The sequence below is a fragment of the Eschrichtius robustus genome, chromosome 3, assembly GCF_028021215.1.
Source record: "Eschrichtius robustus isolate mEscRob2 chromosome 3, mEscRob2.pri, whole genome shotgun sequence".
In the NCBI taxonomy this organism is placed as follows: Eukaryota; Metazoa; Chordata; class Mammalia; order Artiodactyla; family Eschrichtiidae; genus Eschrichtius; species Eschrichtius robustus.
The window spans coordinates 95,792,184-95,812,630 of NC_090826.1; the positions used below are offsets into that span (position 1 = coordinate 95,792,184).

At 39.1% G+C, this 20,447-nt stretch overlaps 1 protein-coding gene across 1 annotated transcript; it reads left to right on the forward strand.

Moving 5' to 3' along the window:
• Nucleotides 1–8,844: 8,844 nt before the first annotated feature.
• PRPF38B (pre-mRNA processing factor 38B) lies at nucleotides 8,845–18,043 on the forward strand. The gene is made up of 6 exons (XM_068540419.1): nucleotides 8,845–9,412; nucleotides 12,248–12,316; nucleotides 12,597–12,748; nucleotides 12,829–12,889; nucleotides 14,929–15,152; nucleotides 15,400–18,043. The coding sequence occupies exons 1-6, from the start codon at nucleotides 9,131–9,133 to the stop codon at nucleotides 16,250–16,252; spliced, it is 1,641 nt and encodes a 546-aa protein (XP_068396520.1). The 5' UTR covers nucleotides 8,845–9,130; the 3' UTR covers nucleotides 16,253–18,043.
• Nucleotides 18,044–20,447: the final 2,404 nt, after the last annotated feature.

A 20,447-nucleotide genomic window follows, 5' to 3' on the forward strand; every position in this document is an offset into this window, starting at 1 on the left:
TGATCCTGACAGTTATTACCCCTTGTATGAGTTTCAAAGGTTTGAGATAAAACCTAAGTATTCCTATTTCTTGTTAACAGCTTAAAACAAATCTGCTATCAACAAGTTTATGAGGGACTTCCCCGGTGGTCCAGTGGTTAAGAATCCGCCTTCCAGCGTAGGGAAGCGTAGGGACACAGGTTTGATCCCTGGTCGGAGAACTAAGATCCCACGTGCTGCGGGGCAACTCAGCCCGCACTCTGCAACTACTGAGCCCTTGGGCCGCAACTACTGAGCCCGTGGGCCACAACTAGAGAGAAGCTTGCACGCCACAACTAGAGAGAAACCTGCACGCCGCAACTAGAGAAGCCCGTGCGCCACAATGAAGAGCCCACGCACCGCAACGAAAAGATCCCGCATAAAAAAAAAAATCCCGCATGCCACAACTAAGACCTGACACAGCCAAATAAATTAATAAATATTAAAAAAAAAAAAGATGTTGCAAGAAGAAAGGCAACTGGAAATTCTAAAAAAAAAGTTATTACAAATTAAAAAACAAGCTTATGACCCATCTGCTGAGTAGATCATTCCCATCTGTAACCATGGCCATGCTGTATGGTTGGCAACCACTCAGAAATGTCTCTGACAAAACATTGTATCAGAATTTAGATTCCTAATGAGAAGTAAAAAGTTAACTTAGAGACTTATGAAGAAAGTAAGACTGCAATAACATTTTCAAGGTGAATTTAGAATATTAAAAAATATATATATGCTATTTAGAAAATAGTAATGGCAAACACTAATGCCACAGAATGCGCTACAGTTCTGAGCACTTACATAGATATCAAGAAATTTGATCCTCATGTTACTGAATCGGGTCCCAATGCTCGACTCTTACAAAATCAATACTCACAAGTGTTGATAAAAAGGAAAGTTGCCTTTAATCAGAATGCCAGCAATCTGGGGAGATGGTGGACTCAACGTCCCCCCAAAAAACACCTCCAAAGATTCTGCTCGGCCATGAAAGCTTTTAAAGGGAAAACAGGGAAGTAACCTCAGTTAATCATTGAGATAGGGGGTCAGAGTCGTTGCCATCCCCCACTGTGTGCAGGCTTGTCAACGCCTCATGATCTTTCTTTAGGTGTTATCTTGCTCACACAGTTTGCTCTCGAGATTACTGAAGGGGAAGGTAGGGAAGAGATCTGGTCATCTGTTAATTACTTATTCTTCATTTCTACTTCTTTGATCTACAGAAAGAACCAACAGGTTAGGCAAAGTACTGTGCGATCAAAAGATTTGAAAGGTGTGCTAGGGCCAGAGATGAGTACAGCATGGGGGTGCCTGGTTTACGGCTAGTGACAAGACAAAAGGGTGCCTCCTGTAGTGAGCTCTTTCCTGCAAAGAGCTTTTTCCTACCCAAAGCTGCTTACACTCATAAAAAAAATCTATGATGTAGGCAATAATAACATCCTCATCTAAACAGATGAGAAAAGGTAGAGAAAACTGAAGGCAGAGAAAAATGAGGTGACTTGTCCAAATTAAAATGATAGAGCCAGAATTTAAATCTAGGTATGCTGGCTCCAGAGTCTGTGCTCTTAGCAACTGTTATACTGACTATGCTCCTTTTTTAACAGCAACATCCCAATTATGTGAAATGATGAAGATAAGGTGTTTTCAGATAACTAGGAGTTAATAATTTAAAACTTAAATAACTTTAATAATTTTATGTAAATTTTTTTCTGAAATTTACATGCCTTTTCTAAAATAATCCCATGCCTTAATAACCATAATTTAAATAATTCAGGTTCATTCTTATGAATATGTTATCTTACGTTGTGGTTACTCCTCCACCCTTGAATAAAACTGCTGCATCTTTGAGAGACATGTCTACCTTTCTCTGACATGGCATAAATTGACTTCCTGGATTGTCCTCACATTCATTGAAGACTTTGGATCAGTCTTACTCTCCAACCAAGTAGAACCAATAATGCATTCATTTGTTTCTTCATTCAAGAATATTGTATATATTGAGAAATATATATATTTGGTCTTCATCCCCAGTTCTTGGCACTAGAGCTTCTTAAACCCTTGTTAATTTCCTGAGTGATAGGGGTGATAGGAGAACTTTTGTATAATATTTGGTCTTAGTCCTCAGTTCCAAAAACAAGAGTTTCTAAGATCCTTCAGATCTCTGGAATGATGAACGTCTTTTGTGTGTGTGTGTAATGAGTGTCATTTATATGCTAGTGAGGTGACTCTAGGTGGGCCCCTAGATAGCTTCAGATTCAAACTGGTTGTCATTTAAACCAAGTCAGGTAATTAGAAGGTTGAAACTTTCAGCCCCACCCCTGACTTCATTGGCCTATGATTTAATCAAGCATCCCAATGTAATAGAACCTCACAAAACCCCTAAGTAATGGAGCTCAGAGGACTTCCAGGTTGATGAAGACATCCATGTGCCCGTATGCTGGTGCACCCCAAACTCCACGGGGATAGAAGCTCCTGCACTGAGGTCCTTTTAGACCTCACCCTATGTACCTCTTCATCTGGCTATTCTTTTATAATAAAGGATAATATCCTTTATAATATCCTTTGTAATAGTAAGTAAAGTGTTTCTCTGAGTTCTGTGAGCTGCGATAGGAACGCAGGGAAGGTCAAGGAGGCTGAATGAAGCCTATTTCCTACAAACAAGAAACAGGGGGCACAGAGAGGACTTGCAGCCAGGAGGGCCCCGCAGCGTCCTGCTCCACTTCACCACTGCTTGTGACTGGTGCCTGAAGTTGGGCAGTTTTGTGGGACTGAGCCCTTCACCTGTGCAGTGTGTGCTAACTCCGAGTAGTTAGTGTCAGGATTTAATTAAATTATAGGAGACGCAGTTAATGTCCAAAGAGCTGGAAAATTGGTTGGTTGGGGCAGGGGAAACCGCAAACATTTGGTGTCAAATGTGTTGTGAGCAGTCAGTTTTCTTTTAAATATTTACTTACTACCCTCAAGGTGTCAATCACTGCCTACTGCTGGGAATAATTAGCTGAAAGACTTAGACCCTCTCTGGTCACTGAAGATGACAAATAAACAGATAATTACAGTGTATTCAGGACTAGCATTTGGCCAGTATGCATTTGTATGGCTGTACTGATTTTTCATATCACCCTGGAAAAACATTTAAGTACTATAATGGTGACAAACAATTCCCCAAACACACTTTTTTCTTTCATGCCTCAGAAGCCTTTGCATAGGCTAGCTCTAACTAAAATATAACTTTTTGCCTAGATAACTCCTAATAATTCTTTTTTCCCCTCAGTTCTGTTGAAAAATAATTGATATATATCACTGTGTAAGTTTAAGGCATACAGCATGATGGTTTCATTTACATATATTGTGAAATGATTAAAATAGGTTCAGCTAACACCTAAAGTTCTTAAATCTCAACTCATACCTCATCTGATTCAGTACTTTGAAATCATAACCAAGGAAACAGGGGTAGATTTGTCTAACATCTTTGACTGTTGTTATTACAACCTACGAATTGTTTCAGATTTTTAGTACGTGGGTACTTTAGTCAATGGCTTCTTTTGTTACTTTAGAATTGTGGTTTGTTTTGAACAATAAAATGTTCAAAACACTAGAACATCTAATTTATGTTATTTTAGTTACACATGGCAATTATTTTAATTCTTTACTCATTTAGTCATAGATGATACATGTTTATCAAGCACCTTCTACATGCCAGGCTTTTTTTTTTTTTTAAAGAAATTGATGGAGGGACTTCTCTGGTGGTCCAGTGGGTAAGACTCTGTGCTCCCAATGCAGGGGGCCCAGGTTCGATCCCTGGTGGGGGAACTAGATCCCACATGCATGCCACAACTAAGAAGCCTGCATGCCACAACTAAGACCTGGTGCAGCCTAAATAAATAAATAAATAAATAAATAAATAAATAAATAAAAGAAAGAGAGAGAGAGAAAGAAAGAAAGAAGTTGATGGAAACACAAAGGACCTAGATTAACCAAAGATATTTTTAAAAGAAAGAATGAAGTTGGAAGACCTAACCTACTTGATTTCAAAACCTACTACAGGGGGCTTCTCTGGTGGTGCAATGGTTAAGAATCTGCCTGCCAATGCAGGGGACATGGGTTCGAACCCTGGTCTGGGAAGATCCCACATGCCACAGAGCAACTAAGCCCGTGTGCCACAACTACTGAGCCCGCGAGCCACAACTACTAAAGCCTGCATGCCTAGAGCCTGTGCTCCATGACAGGAGAGGCCACTGCAATGAGAAGCCCGCACACGACAACGAAGAGTAGCCCCTGCTCGCCACAACTAGAGAAAGCCCGCACGCAGCAACAAAGACCCAACGCAGTCAAAAATAAAATAAATTTTTTTAAAAACCTACTATAGAGCTGCAGTAATCAAGGTAGTTTGGAATTGGTGAAAAGATAAAGATCAATGGAACAGAGTAGAATCCAGAAGTATATCCATACATGGTGGGTCAACTGATTTTTGACAAAGGTGCTAAAGCAGTTCAATAGGGAAATAAGTCTTTTCAACAAATGGTGCTGGATCAACTGAATATCCATGTGGGAAAAAAAATGAAAATCAACTCTATCTCACATCATAGGCAAAAATTAACTCAAAATGTGTCAAATCCCAAACTATAAAACTTTTAGAAAATATAAGAGAATATCATTGTAACGTTAAGGCTGGCAGCACTTAGAATGAAAAAAGCACAAATCATAAGCAAAACAAAAATTTGATAACTTGCAATTCATTAAAATAAAAAACTGCTATTTGAAAGACACCATTAATAAAATTAAAAGGCAAGGCACAGATTGTGTGAAAATCCTGCAACACATGTATCAAAGGACTTATATCCAGATCATGTAAAAAAATCTTCCAACTCAATAAGACAAACAAACGCATAAGGAAATGGGCAAAAGATTTGAAGTTACTTCACAACAGAAGATATACTAATGCCAGTAAGCACCTGAAATGTTCAACATCATTAGCCATAAGGGAAATGTAAATTAAAACCACAGTGAGATACCACCGCACACCCTTAAGAATGACTAAAATTAAAAAAAAAAATTCATCATACCAAGTGTTGATGAGGATATGGAACAACTGGAACTCTCATACATTGCTGGTGTGAACGTAAAATGGTGCAATCACCTTGGAAAACAGTTTGGCTGTTTCTTAAAAAGTTAAACATATATCTATCATATGTCTAGGTATTTAGCCTATGTCTAGGTATTTAGCCAAGAGAAACAAAAACATCTGCACAAAGACTAGTACACAAATGTTCATAGCAGCTTTATTTGGAATAGCGCAAAATTGGAAAACCAAATGCCTACCGGCAGATGACTGGATAAACAAATAGTGGTAATTCCATACAATGGAATACTACTCAGTAAAAAAATTTCCCAATTGTGATGAATTGGGAGATTGGAATTGACATATATACACTAATATGTATAAAATGGATAACTAGTAAGAACCTGCTGTATAAAAAAATAAATAAAATTCAAAAATATTTTAAAACAATAAAAAATAAAATAAAACAAACACACATACAACTTGTTGATACAAGCAACAAGTATGAATATCAAAATTATTCTGAGTCAAAGAAGCCAGGTAAAAAGGGAACCTAGTGTATGACTGCATTTATTTATTATAATTCAAGAAAATGCAAACTAATCTATATTGACAGAAAGTGGTTGCTGAGGATGCAGATGGAAGGAGAGATTGGATTACAAAAGAGCACAAGAGAACTTTCGGGCGTGATGTATGGTTGTTACCTTGATTGTGGTGATAGTTTAATGGGTACTGAGATAGACCTAAGAGCCTCCCTCAAAATTCTAACCCCTGAAGTTAGAATTTGAAACCCTAACCCCAAAAGATGATGGTATTAGGAGGTGGGGCCTTTGGGAGGTACTTAAGTCATGAGGGTGGAGCCCTCACCAACGGGATTGGTGCTCTCATAAAAGAAGCCTCAGAGAGCTTCCTCATCCCTATAATCTTGTGATTACACAACTTGAAGGGGTCAGCCATGAACCAGGAAGAGAGTTGTCCCTTGGCCTTGGACTCTCCAGAACTCCAGAACTGTGAAAAATAAATTTTTGTTGTTAATAAGCTACCCAGTCTGTGGTATTTTGTTATGGCCCAAAAAGACTAAGACAATGAGGGTACATGTGTCAAAACAAAGCAAACCAAAACTTCCCAGCTTTATCTATGTACAATGTAGTATTCTTAAGTTAAATATAACTTTTTTTAATGGGGATAATAGTTATATATTCAGACTGTTTTAGGGATTCATTGAATATGTCAAACACTTTATCCTACTACCTGGTTTGATACATAGTTTGATGCCACTGAAACTTAGATATCAAACTTCAACCTCTCTACTAAGCTTTTCACTCAGAGTGTAGGGGTAAATGAATTTTTAAAGATTTAGGCAACTAGTAGGATTTGGCAATTAGTGTCACTGGGTAAACTCAATAAAGTTATTACCAAGGCAAAAAATACACATAAAGGAAGAAGAACTTAGCTCAAAAAAAATTTTTTTAATTAATTTTTATTTTTGGCTGTGTTGGGTCTTCGTTGCTGCGCACGCTCTTTCTCTAGTTGCGGCGAGCGGGGGCTACTCTTTGTTGTGGTGTACAGGCTTCTCACTGCAGTGGCTTCTCATTGTGGAGTACGGGCTCTAGGCGTGCGGGCTTCAGTAGTTGTGGCTCACGGGCTCAGTAGTTGTGGCACGCAGGCTCAGTAGTTGTGGCACGCAGGCTCTAGAGCACAGGCTCAGTAGTTGTGGCACACAGGCTTAGTTGCTCCGCAGCATGTGGGATCTTCCCGGACCAGGGCTCAAACCCGTGTCCCCTGCATTGGCAGGCGGATTCCTAACCACTGCGCCACCAGGGAAGACCCTTCATTGTATTTTTAACTTAGTGACTCATTAGAGGCTGGATCATCTATTTTCCTTGGGAAGTAAGTTGGTATAAACTAATGTATAGAACAACAAGAAATTACTAGGAAGTTAAAAACCACTTCTGAAAGCTTTAGCTCTCCAATGTAAAAGGAACTAAACAGGATGATCACTTCTGTACTGCCCAGCTATAAATATTAATCACTCCAATCATTCATTTATTTCTCATTTATTTTTCCTTGCGTTGTCATACCACTGTCTCCCGGTTTACCTCCTACCTCTCTGCTTGTCTCTTCTCTCCTGCTGGTTCAAGTTCATCAGGTGTGGATTTTCCCTAAGGTTTCTGTCTTATCCCTTTCCCCTCCTCTGTGTATAAGCCACAAATTAAGATCTCCACCTTCAAACTTCCTACTTCAACAGTTCCTAGGCAAGAATAAATGATTGAATGTGCCACGATGAGCAATCAAATAGGATGGAGAATGAAAAACGTCATTGGATTTTGGCAATTAGGATAACACTGAGTGAGCCATCCAAGGTTTTGAGTAGGGAGTTCTGCACTTTTGGAACGATGACTCTGGCAACACTCTGTGAAGAATGAATTGGAGCCAGAGAATGTTATGAATATTCGCATCTTAAAGTGACTTTGGGGTCATAGATGTAACCCTTGGGTTTAAATGTCATTAAATTCCTAATGTTTCATCTTGGCATTCCAGGCACTTAGGTGGCCCAATTCCTCTCTAGTCATTACTCCCCCATAAGCATATTTCCTGGCTCCTGTCAACCAGACTATTTACCCTCTAACAAGCCTGATCTTCCCTTCTTCTATATATACTCAGGCTGCTGTCAATAAAACTGCCCAGTCCATGAATACCTGCAGAAACTTCAGTGCCTTTTGTAGCCTCCTCTTAGCTCCCAAACACCATGAATCTTCTCTAGGTTAACAGTAGCTTTTGAGAGATGAGACCGATTCTGACTCATTCTCGTACCCACCACCTTCTTCCACCTCCTCTATCCCCATTCACTCAGAGTGCATCCGCAGAATGGAAGTACTCGAGTAGGGAGGAAAGAAGTCACGTAACATGGGCTTCCCTGGTGGCGCAGTGGTTGAGAATCTGCCTGCCAATACAGGGGACACGGGTTCGAGCCCTGGTCTGGGAAGATCCCACATGCCGCGGAGCAACTAGGCCCGTGAGCCACAATTACTGAGTCTGCGCGTCTGGAGCCTGTGCTCCGCAACAAGAGAGGCCGCGATAGTAAGAGGCCCGCGCACCGCGATGAAGAGTAGCCCCCGCTTGCCGCCAACTGGAGAAAGCCCTCGCACAGAAACGAAGACCCAACACAGCCATAAATAAATAAACAAATAAATAAAAATTAAAAAAAAAAAAGTCATGTAACAAATGGCGCTACAGGTACAGTGGCTCTTTTAATGCTAAAATGCTTTTTTAACAGCCAAGCAAGACGTTATCCCCTTACTGTTGAATAAATTTAGGCTCAAATAATAAGATCTCCAGTCGGACACTACAGCCTAGCGGAGGACAGAAAGACTTTGCATTGGAATCACATGAAGGTGTGAGGTCCTATCAGCCCTTCCAGAGAATACGAAAACTGTGAACTCAGGAGACTCGGTTACTCCACAGGAGTCAAGAGTCATGAATTTGCCAGCACACAGCCATGTGAACGCCTTCCCTGCTCGGCTTCCGACAGGAGAAACCGGGGCCGCAGTCCAAACATTAAAACATACAAATTGGACCTAAAAACCCCACCCCGGCCCCTAAATTCCGAGCACAAACGTCCTAAGAGTCGAGCAGCTGAGGCCAGCGCCGCGACCACAGCTTCACTAAACGTGCGGAACTAGGAAGAGGAATCGCCAGCCCCCCTGGGCGTCACTGATTGGCCGCCGGCTAAGCTTGGAACTCTGGGGCGTGTGGCGTCACATCCGCCGGGGCCGCCATCTTGTTCCCAGGGGCAGTTGGCGGAAGAGATCGCGCTCCCAGGCCGCCGGCTCGCTTTCTGCTTGGAGTTCTCGCGGCCCGCTATTCGGCCTCTGCTCTCGATCCGGGGTCCATTCGTCGGTGTCCTGGTTGCCTTCCCTCACCCGGCTGGGGCACAGCGAGGAGGCCCCATCTTCCGACGGCGTTCCATGGAGTAGGGTCCCGGACCGTTGTCCCGAAGAGCGAGATTGAGCTTGGCCCCCTCCCCCTCCCTTCTCCCTCCCTCCTTCCTTCCGCCGCAACATGGCTAACAACAGCCCCGCGCTGACAGGCAACTCGCAGCCGCAGCACCAGGCGGCCGCAGCCGCGGCCCAGCAGCAGCAGCAGCAGCAGTGCGGCGGCGGTGGCGCCACCAAGCCGGCAGTCTCGGGCAAGCAGGGCAATGTGCTGCCGCTGTGGGGCAACGAAAAGACTATGAATCTCAACCCCATGATCTTGACCAATATCCTGTCGTCGCCTTACTTCAAAGTGCAGCTCTACGAGCTCAAGACCTACCACGAGGTGGTGGACGAGATCTACTTTAAGGTACGAAGCGTCTGGACCTGGGAGGTGGGGACTAAGTTCCGAGGAGGGGGTACGGAGGAAACGGGCGGAGGCGGCCCCCGAGGTCTGATCATTTGTAGGTGGGGGAGGGTTGGGCGGAGGGGGAAGCTGTGGCTAGTAGTCCGCCAGGGAGGGGTCAAACTGGGGCCGCCCTCTCATTTCCTTTTCAGATTTTTAGGGCCGGGAGAGCCCGCCGCCATTGATCTCTCCTCCCCCAATCTCCAGCCCGCCCCTGGGGGGGAGTTGGACGGGAGGAGTCGGGGAGAGGAGAAACGAGTAACTGAAGTCTCTCCAGTTTACAGCTTTAAATTTATTTATTTTGACGTGGATCTACTCGGCGGCGCCAACTTGTTGGTGCTTCTCCCGCTCACCCCGGGCCAGGGCGTGTATTGACTTCAGTGTTGGCCTCGTGTTGTTGGTATTCACTATCCGATCCAGACAGGGAAATGGTCAGTGTGTTTGTCGGGTGGGGTGGGAGGGTTGAGGGTGGAGAGGTACAAGTGGAAAAAGATGTACCGAAGGTCTGGAAATTTTCGCAGCAGGAAGTCAGGAGTAAGTGGTCTCAGTCACCTGTGCATTGGGCTTATTTAGAATTATCTGGGCCCTGGGCTTCTGCGGCAGGGTCGGTGCTGGCTTGGCTGTGCTGGGGAGCTCACCTGGCGCCTCCTCACTGCACTCTTGTCTCAGTTCTTGTTTCGTTAGCAGGATTGACTCAGTCTTGCAGCGAGGCTCGGAGCAGCCCAGGGTCGCAGGTAGAGGTATGCATTATTAATCATGCTCAATCGCCATAAATGCATTTCCCTGGTTAAATGAACGGCTAATTAGATTTTTTTTTATTTTTATTTTTGGCCATTGGTTTTGGTCTTTTCCTCACGAATTTGGTAGGTTTTCTCCACTTACCTGCAAATTATGTAGTTTTAAAAATATATTCCAGGCCTCCTGAGGTAAATTTATATTTTAAAGGATTAATAAGTCTTAACAATCTTTAAATACTTAAACTAGGACATCTGATGTAATACAATCCGTTTTGCCTGTATTGACTCTTAAAAACACTTGACAGACCACATAAAGTATTTTCCGTGACCTGAATATATCTGTAGAGGTGTTAAGGAAATTTTCCTTATTTGCTTTTAGGTTTTGTTTTGTCCACCTTTTCCCCAATTAAGGCCTACTGAGGGATTTTGAGATATTAGTTACTTTTGATAGAAGATCTTATTTTGAGAATACAGTTCAACTTTGGGTATATAAAGTAAACTGAAATTTTGGTGTTCTCTTACAAGAGTATTGTAAGTAATTGTAATACTGTGAACTAGTTTTTTTAAAAGGTAAGGCCTTTTTCAGAATGGATACAATATGGCGAATATTTAACCCTTAGCTTTATTTATGTAGTAAACTTCAATCAGTTGAAAATAGGGTTCCTGCTCTTTTTGTGGCAGGTTCTGTTTAATAACGTAGGCAGGTGTTAATGCGATAGAGGAAAAGCTTGTTTTCAAATTTCACATACTGTGTTTTGAAACACTTAAGATTCTACTACAAATTACTTAAATTTAGTTATAAAACTAAAGACTCGGGTTTTGTTGTCCATATCAAATAATCATTGAAATACGTAGGCTTCCAATTTTGTAACTCGATTTTGTATGGCATCCACCCCTTTGGTTAGCCTTTAAGGAACTGAAACATCTTTTTTACAGCAAGCTGGGGGAAGAAGATGAAACAGTAAAGCAGTGCAGTAGTACACTGAACAAAATAGTGTAGTGCTTACATTTAAGTGCATGCTTTTCTGTCTGAAGCCACTGAAAAAGACTATGGCGTGTAATCATGGGTGGGTGGAAATAAGGTTTTAGAAATACATAATGAACAAACAGGATTTCATTTTTGTTGTTTCAAGTTGAGAAACAAATATGGATCTTATCTTTCTAAAATACCTTTGTCATATCTGTTGTAGAGCTAATATTCTTTCTTTGCTGTTTTTAGGTGAAGTATGTGGTTTTTATAGGGTGCCCCACCTTAGCAAAGACCTGTATTTTTGAGTATACTCAACATAACAAGTCACAGTTACTCAGTTTTTGATACAGTTTATATTCTGGGAAAAATTGAATTAGTTCCTATAATTAGGCTGAAAATAAAGTATACAGTAACAAGAATGACATACGTGTAGGTATGGCCTTTGTAACTTCATCTTCAATCAGGAATGAACATAATGCCTGATTGTGGTTTTAAAAAAATGTGTGAATAAGGTTCCATGATTTTGCATCAGAAGTAATTTCTGTTACTGTTTTAGCATGCTTTCTTCAAGTTTCTTCCTTATTTTATAATGTGGAATTTTAAATCACCATAAAATTGAAATATTAAGCTTATTTGAAAGGTTTTTGTGGAATAAATACTTAAACTTTGTTAATACTTTTTGCTTTAAGTTGGAGCATTAAATCCATTTTAAAATGAGAATTATTTTTTAAGCAATTCATAATAAAATACAAAATTGATTATCATTTTTTTTTTTTTACAAGTGTATGAGACTAGACGTTTCCTGTCTCCACATGTATCTGCTCTCTACAAAGCTACTTTAATGGGATTTCTGCTGTAAGCCTGTTGAGGTTTTGTTGAACCCTAGTAGCTTTATTGATGCTATTTAAATAAGCAGTTTTCAAAGATGGTTTACATACTTAATGTGTGTAAACAAAATATATCATGTCAAAATACCCAACTTACAGACTTTTAGAAGAGCTGCTCTATTATGGATTGGGGTTTACTCGAATCATACTGTTTAAAAAAATTCGAAGTATGAATGTTTGTTGTGTTTCTCTTTTCTATTTTCAGGTCACACATGTTGAACCATGGGAGAAAGGAAGCAGGAAAACAGCTGGCCAAACAGGGATGTGCGGAGGGGTAAGTAGAAGTACGTGCATTTTTCAGTTTTTCTGTGTCTGATAATTAAGTTTATGTTCAGAAAACTGAAAGTCTTTCAGTTTCATACCAAATTACAATCAGTTTGTGTTTTTTAAAAATCTAAATTCAAGTGTTCCGTGGGGTTAGAAAAACATTTTCTTATGCTCTGTTTTCAGTTCTGGATTATATCTTGTTATTAATACCTAACAGGATTAATCAGTTGGTTTTAAGTATCTTTGTTAATTATTTTACAACTCTTTCTTAATTCCTTTCCTTAAAGGTTCGAGGCGTTGGGACAGGAGGAATTGTTTCTACAGCTTTTTGCCTGTTATACAAATTGTTTACTCTGAAGTTAACTCGCAAGCAAGTGATGGGTCTTATAACACACACAGACTCTCCATATATTAGAGCCCTTGGATTTATGTATATAAGGTGAGCCTGCATTTCTCTACATTTTCAATAAATATCTCATTTTAATTGACCTAAGCTTAATCACTCTTTCATAATTCTAGGTACACACAACCCCCTACAGATCTATGGGATTGGTTTGAATCCTTCCTTGATGATGAAGAGGTATGTCAACAAGGGTAATAGTTTTCTTCTGATTACTCTCATTTTTTAATAATCTTTTATATATTGGTGGTTTAACATCTTCCAGAATTTTCTGTGCTTAAATTTATTTCACTCACATACTTTTGGAGTTAATGTCCTGTTACTAAGATTGGGGTGGATTTTATATGTCTTAGGTTAAATTTCTTAAGTTTGATTTTCACATTTCAAAATTGTTTAGATGTATTTTGGTAACTATTAAAAATTTTCTCTTCCTAATTGTGTTCTGTGTATTGTACCAATCTTGACTTGTACAGTTGATAGTGAGTTTTTAAAATTGGCCATGCTCAAGATTGAGATGGTAAGACATGCACATAGAAATATTAATTATTGGTTTTTTTCCTGGAACTTTTCAGTTCTTTATCCTGTAACTTCTTCCAAACATTAATACTCCCACTTGCATAGGGATGCAGAATTGAGGAGCTGGGTGGAACTTAAATAGGCTGAGGGTTTAGATGACTTGTTTGAGGTGATCAAAATATTTCAATTCCAGCTTTCTAACTCTTTTATACTATACATTTTTATAAAGTTAGAAGGAAACCTTCTTTAATAGTTTAGAATTTTTTTTAAATTATGAAACTAGCTTGCCATTCAAGCTTAATAAGGTTGAGCTTGTTACATACGTTCAGAAAGTTACGTTAGAAAACATTAACTGTGTCAGATTTAAATCATACATGTATTAAAGTCCAAGATCTCAAAAGGATCTTAACAATGAGCACTGTTGTCCATATATCAATCCCCACCACTACTTTGTTTTAAGGTTCATAAAGTAAACTGAGTGGTGTTTTAGTCGACCTGTTTAAAACGTTTATCCAAAGAATTGGTTGAATTAAAGGATAGTTCTAATGGAAATCTTTCTGGTGTGTTTTTATTATTACATGCATACCTAAAAAAATCTCACTCATGTAGACATGGAGAATTTTTCTCTGCATTTTTTGGCCTATTTATGAGCTGTTTAATATCTCAGAAGAGGCCAAAAGTGTGTTAGGTGATAAACCACAATCTATAAAGTTTTTTTCTTTTTAGATGAGATTTTTCAGGCTGAGGCACTTTTCCCTTCTATATTTAAAAAGCATGTCCCGCTTCATGATTGGTATTAGGCTTGTTTCTGAATGCTTCTGTTTAATCTGTTTTTTATTGTGTTTACAAACCTGAGGCTCTCTGTTTAAGCTAACTTATTGTTTTCTTCCTTAGATATCTGCAGCGATTATATTTGGAAATACTGTATATCTGAACACTTAAATGTGTGTGAGTGCAAGCAGTTTTACCTTTAGCTCTTGTTTTCCTGTTTAGATAACAAATCTCACTTTCCTTGTGTGCTTGCACTATAGGTTTGGGACTGACAATAGCTGACTAACATGTCCTGAGCTGTGAGAGGGCATAGCAAGAAGGCCTTCATGCGGTAATGACCCTTTTCAGAGACAATGGTCATCATGGATTATGCGTTTCCAATTATTTGTTCATTTATTTATTTTCTACATAACTCTAAATTAGAAACCTCACTGCTTCATGGCAGTTGGTTTGCTATTGCTTCCAGTTTTATTAGGGCTTCATTTTATATTAGAGCTGTTAAAAGATAATCTTTAGACAGGAATTGTTTGAAGTAGTTCATATGTAGCTAGGTTACACTGCTAGGAATGATGTGTGCAAACGTGTCCACAGAAATAAAGTATATACTTAGTAGGTATGTGGAATGTAAATTGTTGATTGTTCCAAATAGTTTAGTAATGTAGGGGGGTGTTTCATATTCTTGTTAACTGAGTGAAGTCACTTCTCTTTCTGTCCATGAGGCTGCAGGGTTTGTTCTCACCTGCATGCACACACTAAGCCCAGATATTTCTCTGTATCATTCATTACCAGATTAGAAAGGTACACAAATTGAAATTTTTCTGTTAGAATTTTTTTGTATTTGAGATTCCAAAGATGGTTATATTTTTATAGTATTCTTGTGTTTATTGAGATAATTTTTTTTGACGGCCAGGGTATCTTTTGTGTTTCTGTAGGACCTAGATGTGAAGGCTGGTGGAGGCTGTGTAATGACCATTGGAGAAATGCTACGGTCTTTTCTCACAAAACTGGAGTGGTTTTCTACCTTGTTTCCAAGAATTCCGGTTCCAGTTCAGAAGAATATCGATCAACAGATTAAAACCCGACCAAGAAAAATCAAGAAAGATGGAAAGGAAAGTGCTGAGGAAATAGACAGACATGTTGAACGCAGGCGTTCAAGGTGATGTAACTCTTGAGTTACACTTATTTTTAAAATATGCCTTACACAAAGGTTCTATTTGTCACCTTTTCCCCAGTTTCTGCCCTTCAGGGCATTTTCAACAAAATTATGCGTCTGTAAATGAGAACAGGCAAATATTTTGCTTTAATTATTCTTAACATGTAACAATGATGGAAGTTAAATTTTTATGGTATGTTTCATTCATTCAAGTATTTTTCTCCCCCTCCCCCACTTTCCTAAATATTAGGTCTCCAAGGAGATCACTGAGTCCACGGAGGTCCCCAAGAAGATCCAGAAGTAGAAGCCATCATCGGGAGGGCCATGGGTCTTCTAGTTTTGACCGAGAATTAGAACGAGAGAAAGAACGCCAGCGACTAGAGCGTGAAGCCAAAGAAAGGGAAAAAGAAAGGCGAAGATCCCGAAGTATTGATCGGGGGCTAGAACGCAGGCATAGCAGGAGTAGGGAAAGACATAGAAGCCGTAGTCGAAGTCGTGATAGGAAAGGGGATAGAAGGGACAGGGATCGGGAAAGAGAGAAAGAAAATGAGAGAGGTAGAAGACGAGATCGTGACTATGATAAGGAAAGAGGTAATGACCGAGAAAAGGAGAGATCAAGAGAACGGTCCAAGGAACGGAGAAGTAGGGGTGAGGTAGAAGAAAAGAAATATAAAGAAGACAAAGATGATAGGCGGCATAGAGATGACAAAAAAGATTCCAAGAAAGAGAAAAAACATAGTAGAAGTAGAAGCAGAGAAAGAAAACATAGAAGTAGGAGTAGAAGTAGAAATGCAGGGAAACGAAGTAGAAGCAGGAGCAAAGAGAAATCAAGTAAACATAAAAATGAAAGTAAAGAAAAATCAAATAAACGGAGTAGAAGTGGCAGTCAAGGAAGAACTGACAGTGTTGAAAAATCAAGAAAACGGGAACATAGCCCCAGCAAAGAAAAGTCTAGGAAGCGTAGCAGAAGCAAAGAACGTTCCCACAAACGAGATCACAGTGATAGTAAGGACCAGTCTGACAAACATGATCCCCGAAGGAGCCAAAGTATAGAATCAGAGAGCCAAGAAAAACAACATAAAAACAAAGATGAGACTGTGTGAAAATTTTTTGTAAAAGTGGATCACATTGAATCCTATAAATGTTGGGTTAAATCTGCTTTTTTTTTCCTCCCAAGTTGAGATTGTGCAGTAGTTACACACTCTTCAAGCTCCCTGTAGGCTGCATTTTCATTTCCTCTTTTGTGTAGGGAAGTGCCTTTGTAATCCCATTTATTGCATTGATGTTTTCACCCAACTGTTGAGTTTGATACATGATGCACAGATTGTTCTTGCATTTTATTGTTTAATTGTTTTTGAGATGTACAGTCTGTACATATGTCCTGAAAATGTTTTAATTCCGTTGGCATGGTTGCCATGTTGGTTAAATTTGTACAAGGCAATAAAATGCCACTAATTCTATTTTTGTTTTGTAGGTGTGGGATTATGGTTTGTGTACTGAAGTTAGCATGACTGTGCTTTTCGTAATAGAATGCTAAAAACTATGAAAATGGATCTTGGATGTCTATTACAGGAGAATTTCGTGCTTTCAGTGTACATGAAGGCAGCAGTTGTAGGATTAACATTCTTGTCCACTGTATATTATCTTGGAAGGCTCTTGTTAATATGTTAAACCTAATATTCTCCACAGTTAACTTTAGAGAGAATTTAGAAGTTAGTTTCTGATGCAGAGGTTTCAATTAGGCTGTGATTTGATCAAAAGTCCTTTTAGCATTCTACCTCAGAGGGACACTATTAGTATGCCTAAAATTTATTCACTTAGTTTTCCTTTTTTATTTGAAAAAATACATGACATGTAATCTTTTTCTTGAATTTTTCAGAGTTTAAAGTACTATATAAAAGGAGAAATTAATGTCTAAAGCCTAGCATTCTTGCAGCAACCCTATACTAACGTGAAATTGGGAGAGGGTGGGGCAGATGAGTAGAGAAATAGATGTAAGCCTCAAGCTTCCAAAGCATTTTTATAAATGGAAAATACTTAAATTATGAAACAGCTTGATATAGTGTCCTTTTTTTAAATTCAAAACTTTTTTTATTGATAATGAAGTTTGCTGTTTGAGTTTTTAAACTTAATCTAGAACAGAGAAGTATTAAAAGTAATGCTATGCTGCATTATTTAAGATAATCAGCAAATTATTTGATAGATTGTTCTTATGACTTGTATTCTGATTACAGAGAAGGATCATGAGTGTGGAATAAATACTGGATTAAATCCTTTATCCTGGGTGTTGGCTTTCCCCCATTTGTTAACATTTATAAGGTATTTTTACTGTGGAAATAGAATGTTAGTAGAGTCACACTTTGTGTAGAGGGATATCTTAGTGCCCAGATGACAAGTGAATTTTAAATGTGTAGATAGAATTGGATGTATGTGATAGCCAGTAATCCTTACTACAGTTCTTAATGGCAGTTCCCTTTGTCCTTGGGTGTTATGTGTGTCACTAGGTTGTTCTTTGGATGATTACTTAGTTTCACATCAGAGGTCCTTTGCACTTGGATTACATATTAGAATCATTTAAAATTTGGACTTGAAGGAACTTTTAAAAGATAACTCATCCATTTCTTTTTTGAACAGAGAAATAGAGGTCCAAAGTGATTTGTTCAGTCATTGCTAGGACTAAAAGTGAGTCTCCTCGCAGTGTATACCATATTAACATTTTTTTTTATCTCACTGTTCATATTGGCCAACTGATGGGCACCCAGAAGCCACCTTGCAAAAAGTGTTAAATGGAACAAAGGAGTACATTTGGAAAAGTCCTTCATATGTGGGCTTAACATTTGTACCTACCTAACTCCAGAAAAATCTCATTAAATGAAGGAATTCTTCTATGAAAATGCTATGTTTTTTCTTTTAAGAGTATTCAGTCATCTTTTAAACTGAGCATCAAGTGAATTAACACTACACATGTAGAAATTAGAAACTGTTCCTGAGTGATGAAAGCCAATAGATTTATCTTTGAAAATTTTAGCATACCTGAATGGATGGTGCTACTCCTTTGAATATAGTTCTACCTGAAATATAATTAATTCAGTGGTGTGTTTTGGTAAAAAGTGGAAACTATTTTAAATAGAAGCAAAAATATCACACAGCATTTGATTTCCTATGATTTTTTTTTAAAGTTTGCTTTTGAGGAGCATTTTGGTATATAGAACATGTAAATAATACTAGTTAATGCCAGTTATATGCATGACTTAATTTGGAGAGTAGCTTTCTAAAAGACTGCAAAAACAAGTGGCTCTGAAAGATGTCTCAGGATTGTTTCTTGCAATCTGACAAAACTTAAAAAGCTTTTGACAGTTTAATATAACTAGCAGCCTCCATCCAGTTTTCTCAACTTATTAAAATGATTTCACCTTTCCACGTATCAGTATGTTTCATCTGTTTTCTAATGTTCAATTTGCAATTAAATCCTATACATGAGCTAGTATATTATCAGTCTTGAGATTTAAATACAAAATTTGCATTTTAATACTCCCCAATTTATAATCTATCAGTTGGATTTAGTTCTTCTAAGGTAGTGGTTCTTAACCTGTTATAGGCCCCTATTTAGGAATCTAATGAAAGCTACAGATTTTTCAATCTGTGATTAGGTATTTTGTAGTTAGGAATAAACAGCAAATTTGGGACCTGAGAGTGTCCCAAAGGCAATAGCTGCTGGGGTGTTTTTTACTTAAAAGACAAAGTGGGAGGGAAAAAAAGAATGTCATTCACTTAATTCCCTTCCCCCTGAAAGTTATTCTTTATGAATAGAAGTAGTTTTTGATTTGAACAGTTGGAAATGAGGCCCAGACACTGGCAGTTTATAAGTTTTTCAGCTGATTTCCAGTGTGCAGCCTCGATATAAACTGACTAGTTGGTCAGTTCTCACTGATTATATTGTTCAGCTGGTGGACTTTAAGTTGGTTCTGGTCCTGATCTGATTCTATCATCTTGTTAATGTTGGATTCAGCCTTGAATGGCTAACCCAATGACAGCATCTAAGGAAGAGCTGAATTTATAGGGAAGGAACACTTCTTGATAGTCTCTGAAATTCCTTCATCATATCCTGTGAGATCTCCTTGAACCTTGCAAATAGTTCTGAAGTGGCATTTTTCACTTTAGGATCATTGGCCATCAACATTTGTCAACTGTAGGAAACATGACAGCATGAATACAATCAACTGGAAACCTTTACCATTGTAGCTGACTTGAAATCCATTATTCTGTTTCTCAGAGCATTGATAGTTGAATTTCTGTTACATAATCATGATCCGTAATATATTGCACAGGTAAAATGTATTCAGGTTTGGGGGGTGGTGTCTTTTCAGCCTACTGGAAAAATGAGTTACACTTGTTCAAGATAAACAGCTGATCTTTTTTGCAGTTCATGTAACATACAAGCCATGATGTTTTATTACAAGAATCAGGAAAAGTAGGGAATTCCCTGGCAATCCAGTGGTTAGGACTCCTTGCTCTCACTGCCGAAGGTCTGGGGTCAATCCCTGGTCGGGGAACTAAAATCCCACAAGCCGCGTGGTGTGGCCAAAAAAAAAAAAAAAAGAATCAGGAAGATCCTCATGTAAGCTTCCCTGATACGCAAGCACCTAAAGTCCGCTAGTCTATAAAGCTTGTTTTCCTTTGTCAGTACTTTTTCTAGCCATTCTGAAGCCGAATTATTTCTCTATTGAGTCAGTGGATTTAGCCACCACCCACAAATAAATTCCTAACATTTTGAATAAACTAAGTGAAAACAAAAAATGACAGTGCTTGCTGGCAAGAGAAGTACTCTTGCCCTCTCTCCTTCCCTCCTATTTAGAAATTCTGTAATCACCAGTGTCCTTGATATTCAATAGTACCAAAAGAGGAAATTTCTTAGATGCTGGACTCATCTAAGCCAATCCAAGTATTGATCCAGTGAACATTTCTTCCGGAATGAAGTGCTCCGTCTCTGACCCCTGTTCTGGGAAATTGCATTATACTGAGCCTTGTGTAGGGACCACCACTGATTTGTGGATGTGCCGGTTATCTATTTCTTGGCTCCTAAGTCCACCCTTCATTGCTCTGCTTTGTGATACAGGAGCTGAGCCCTTTAAATATTTCTCTTTTGCTTGCTGGCAAGTTTTGTTAAGCTTGTCAGAAGATGCTGAAGGGATGCTGCAGAAGAAAGGAGCTTCTCTTCCTGGTTCTTGTGTGTTCTCTTTTTGGTGTGTTTTCTTTTTTCTTGCTTTTGCAGTGTGTAGGGGCCAGTGGCATGTAGGA

Excerpts from the sequence above, each read along its gene's own strand:
- PRPF38B (XM_068540419.1), top strand. The coding sequence starts at position 9,131 with ATGGCTAACAACAGCCCCGCGCTGACAGGCAACTCGCAGCCGCAGCAC. Across the intron at positions 12,749-12,828 it reads CTTGGATTTATGTATATAAG|GTACACACAACCCCCTACAG; the intron begins GTGAGCCTGCAT and ends TCATAATTCTAG. Across the intron at positions 15,153-15,399 it reads GTTGAACGCAGGCGTTCAAG|GTCTCCAAGGAGATCACTGA; the intron begins GTGATGTAACTC and ends CCTAAATATTAG.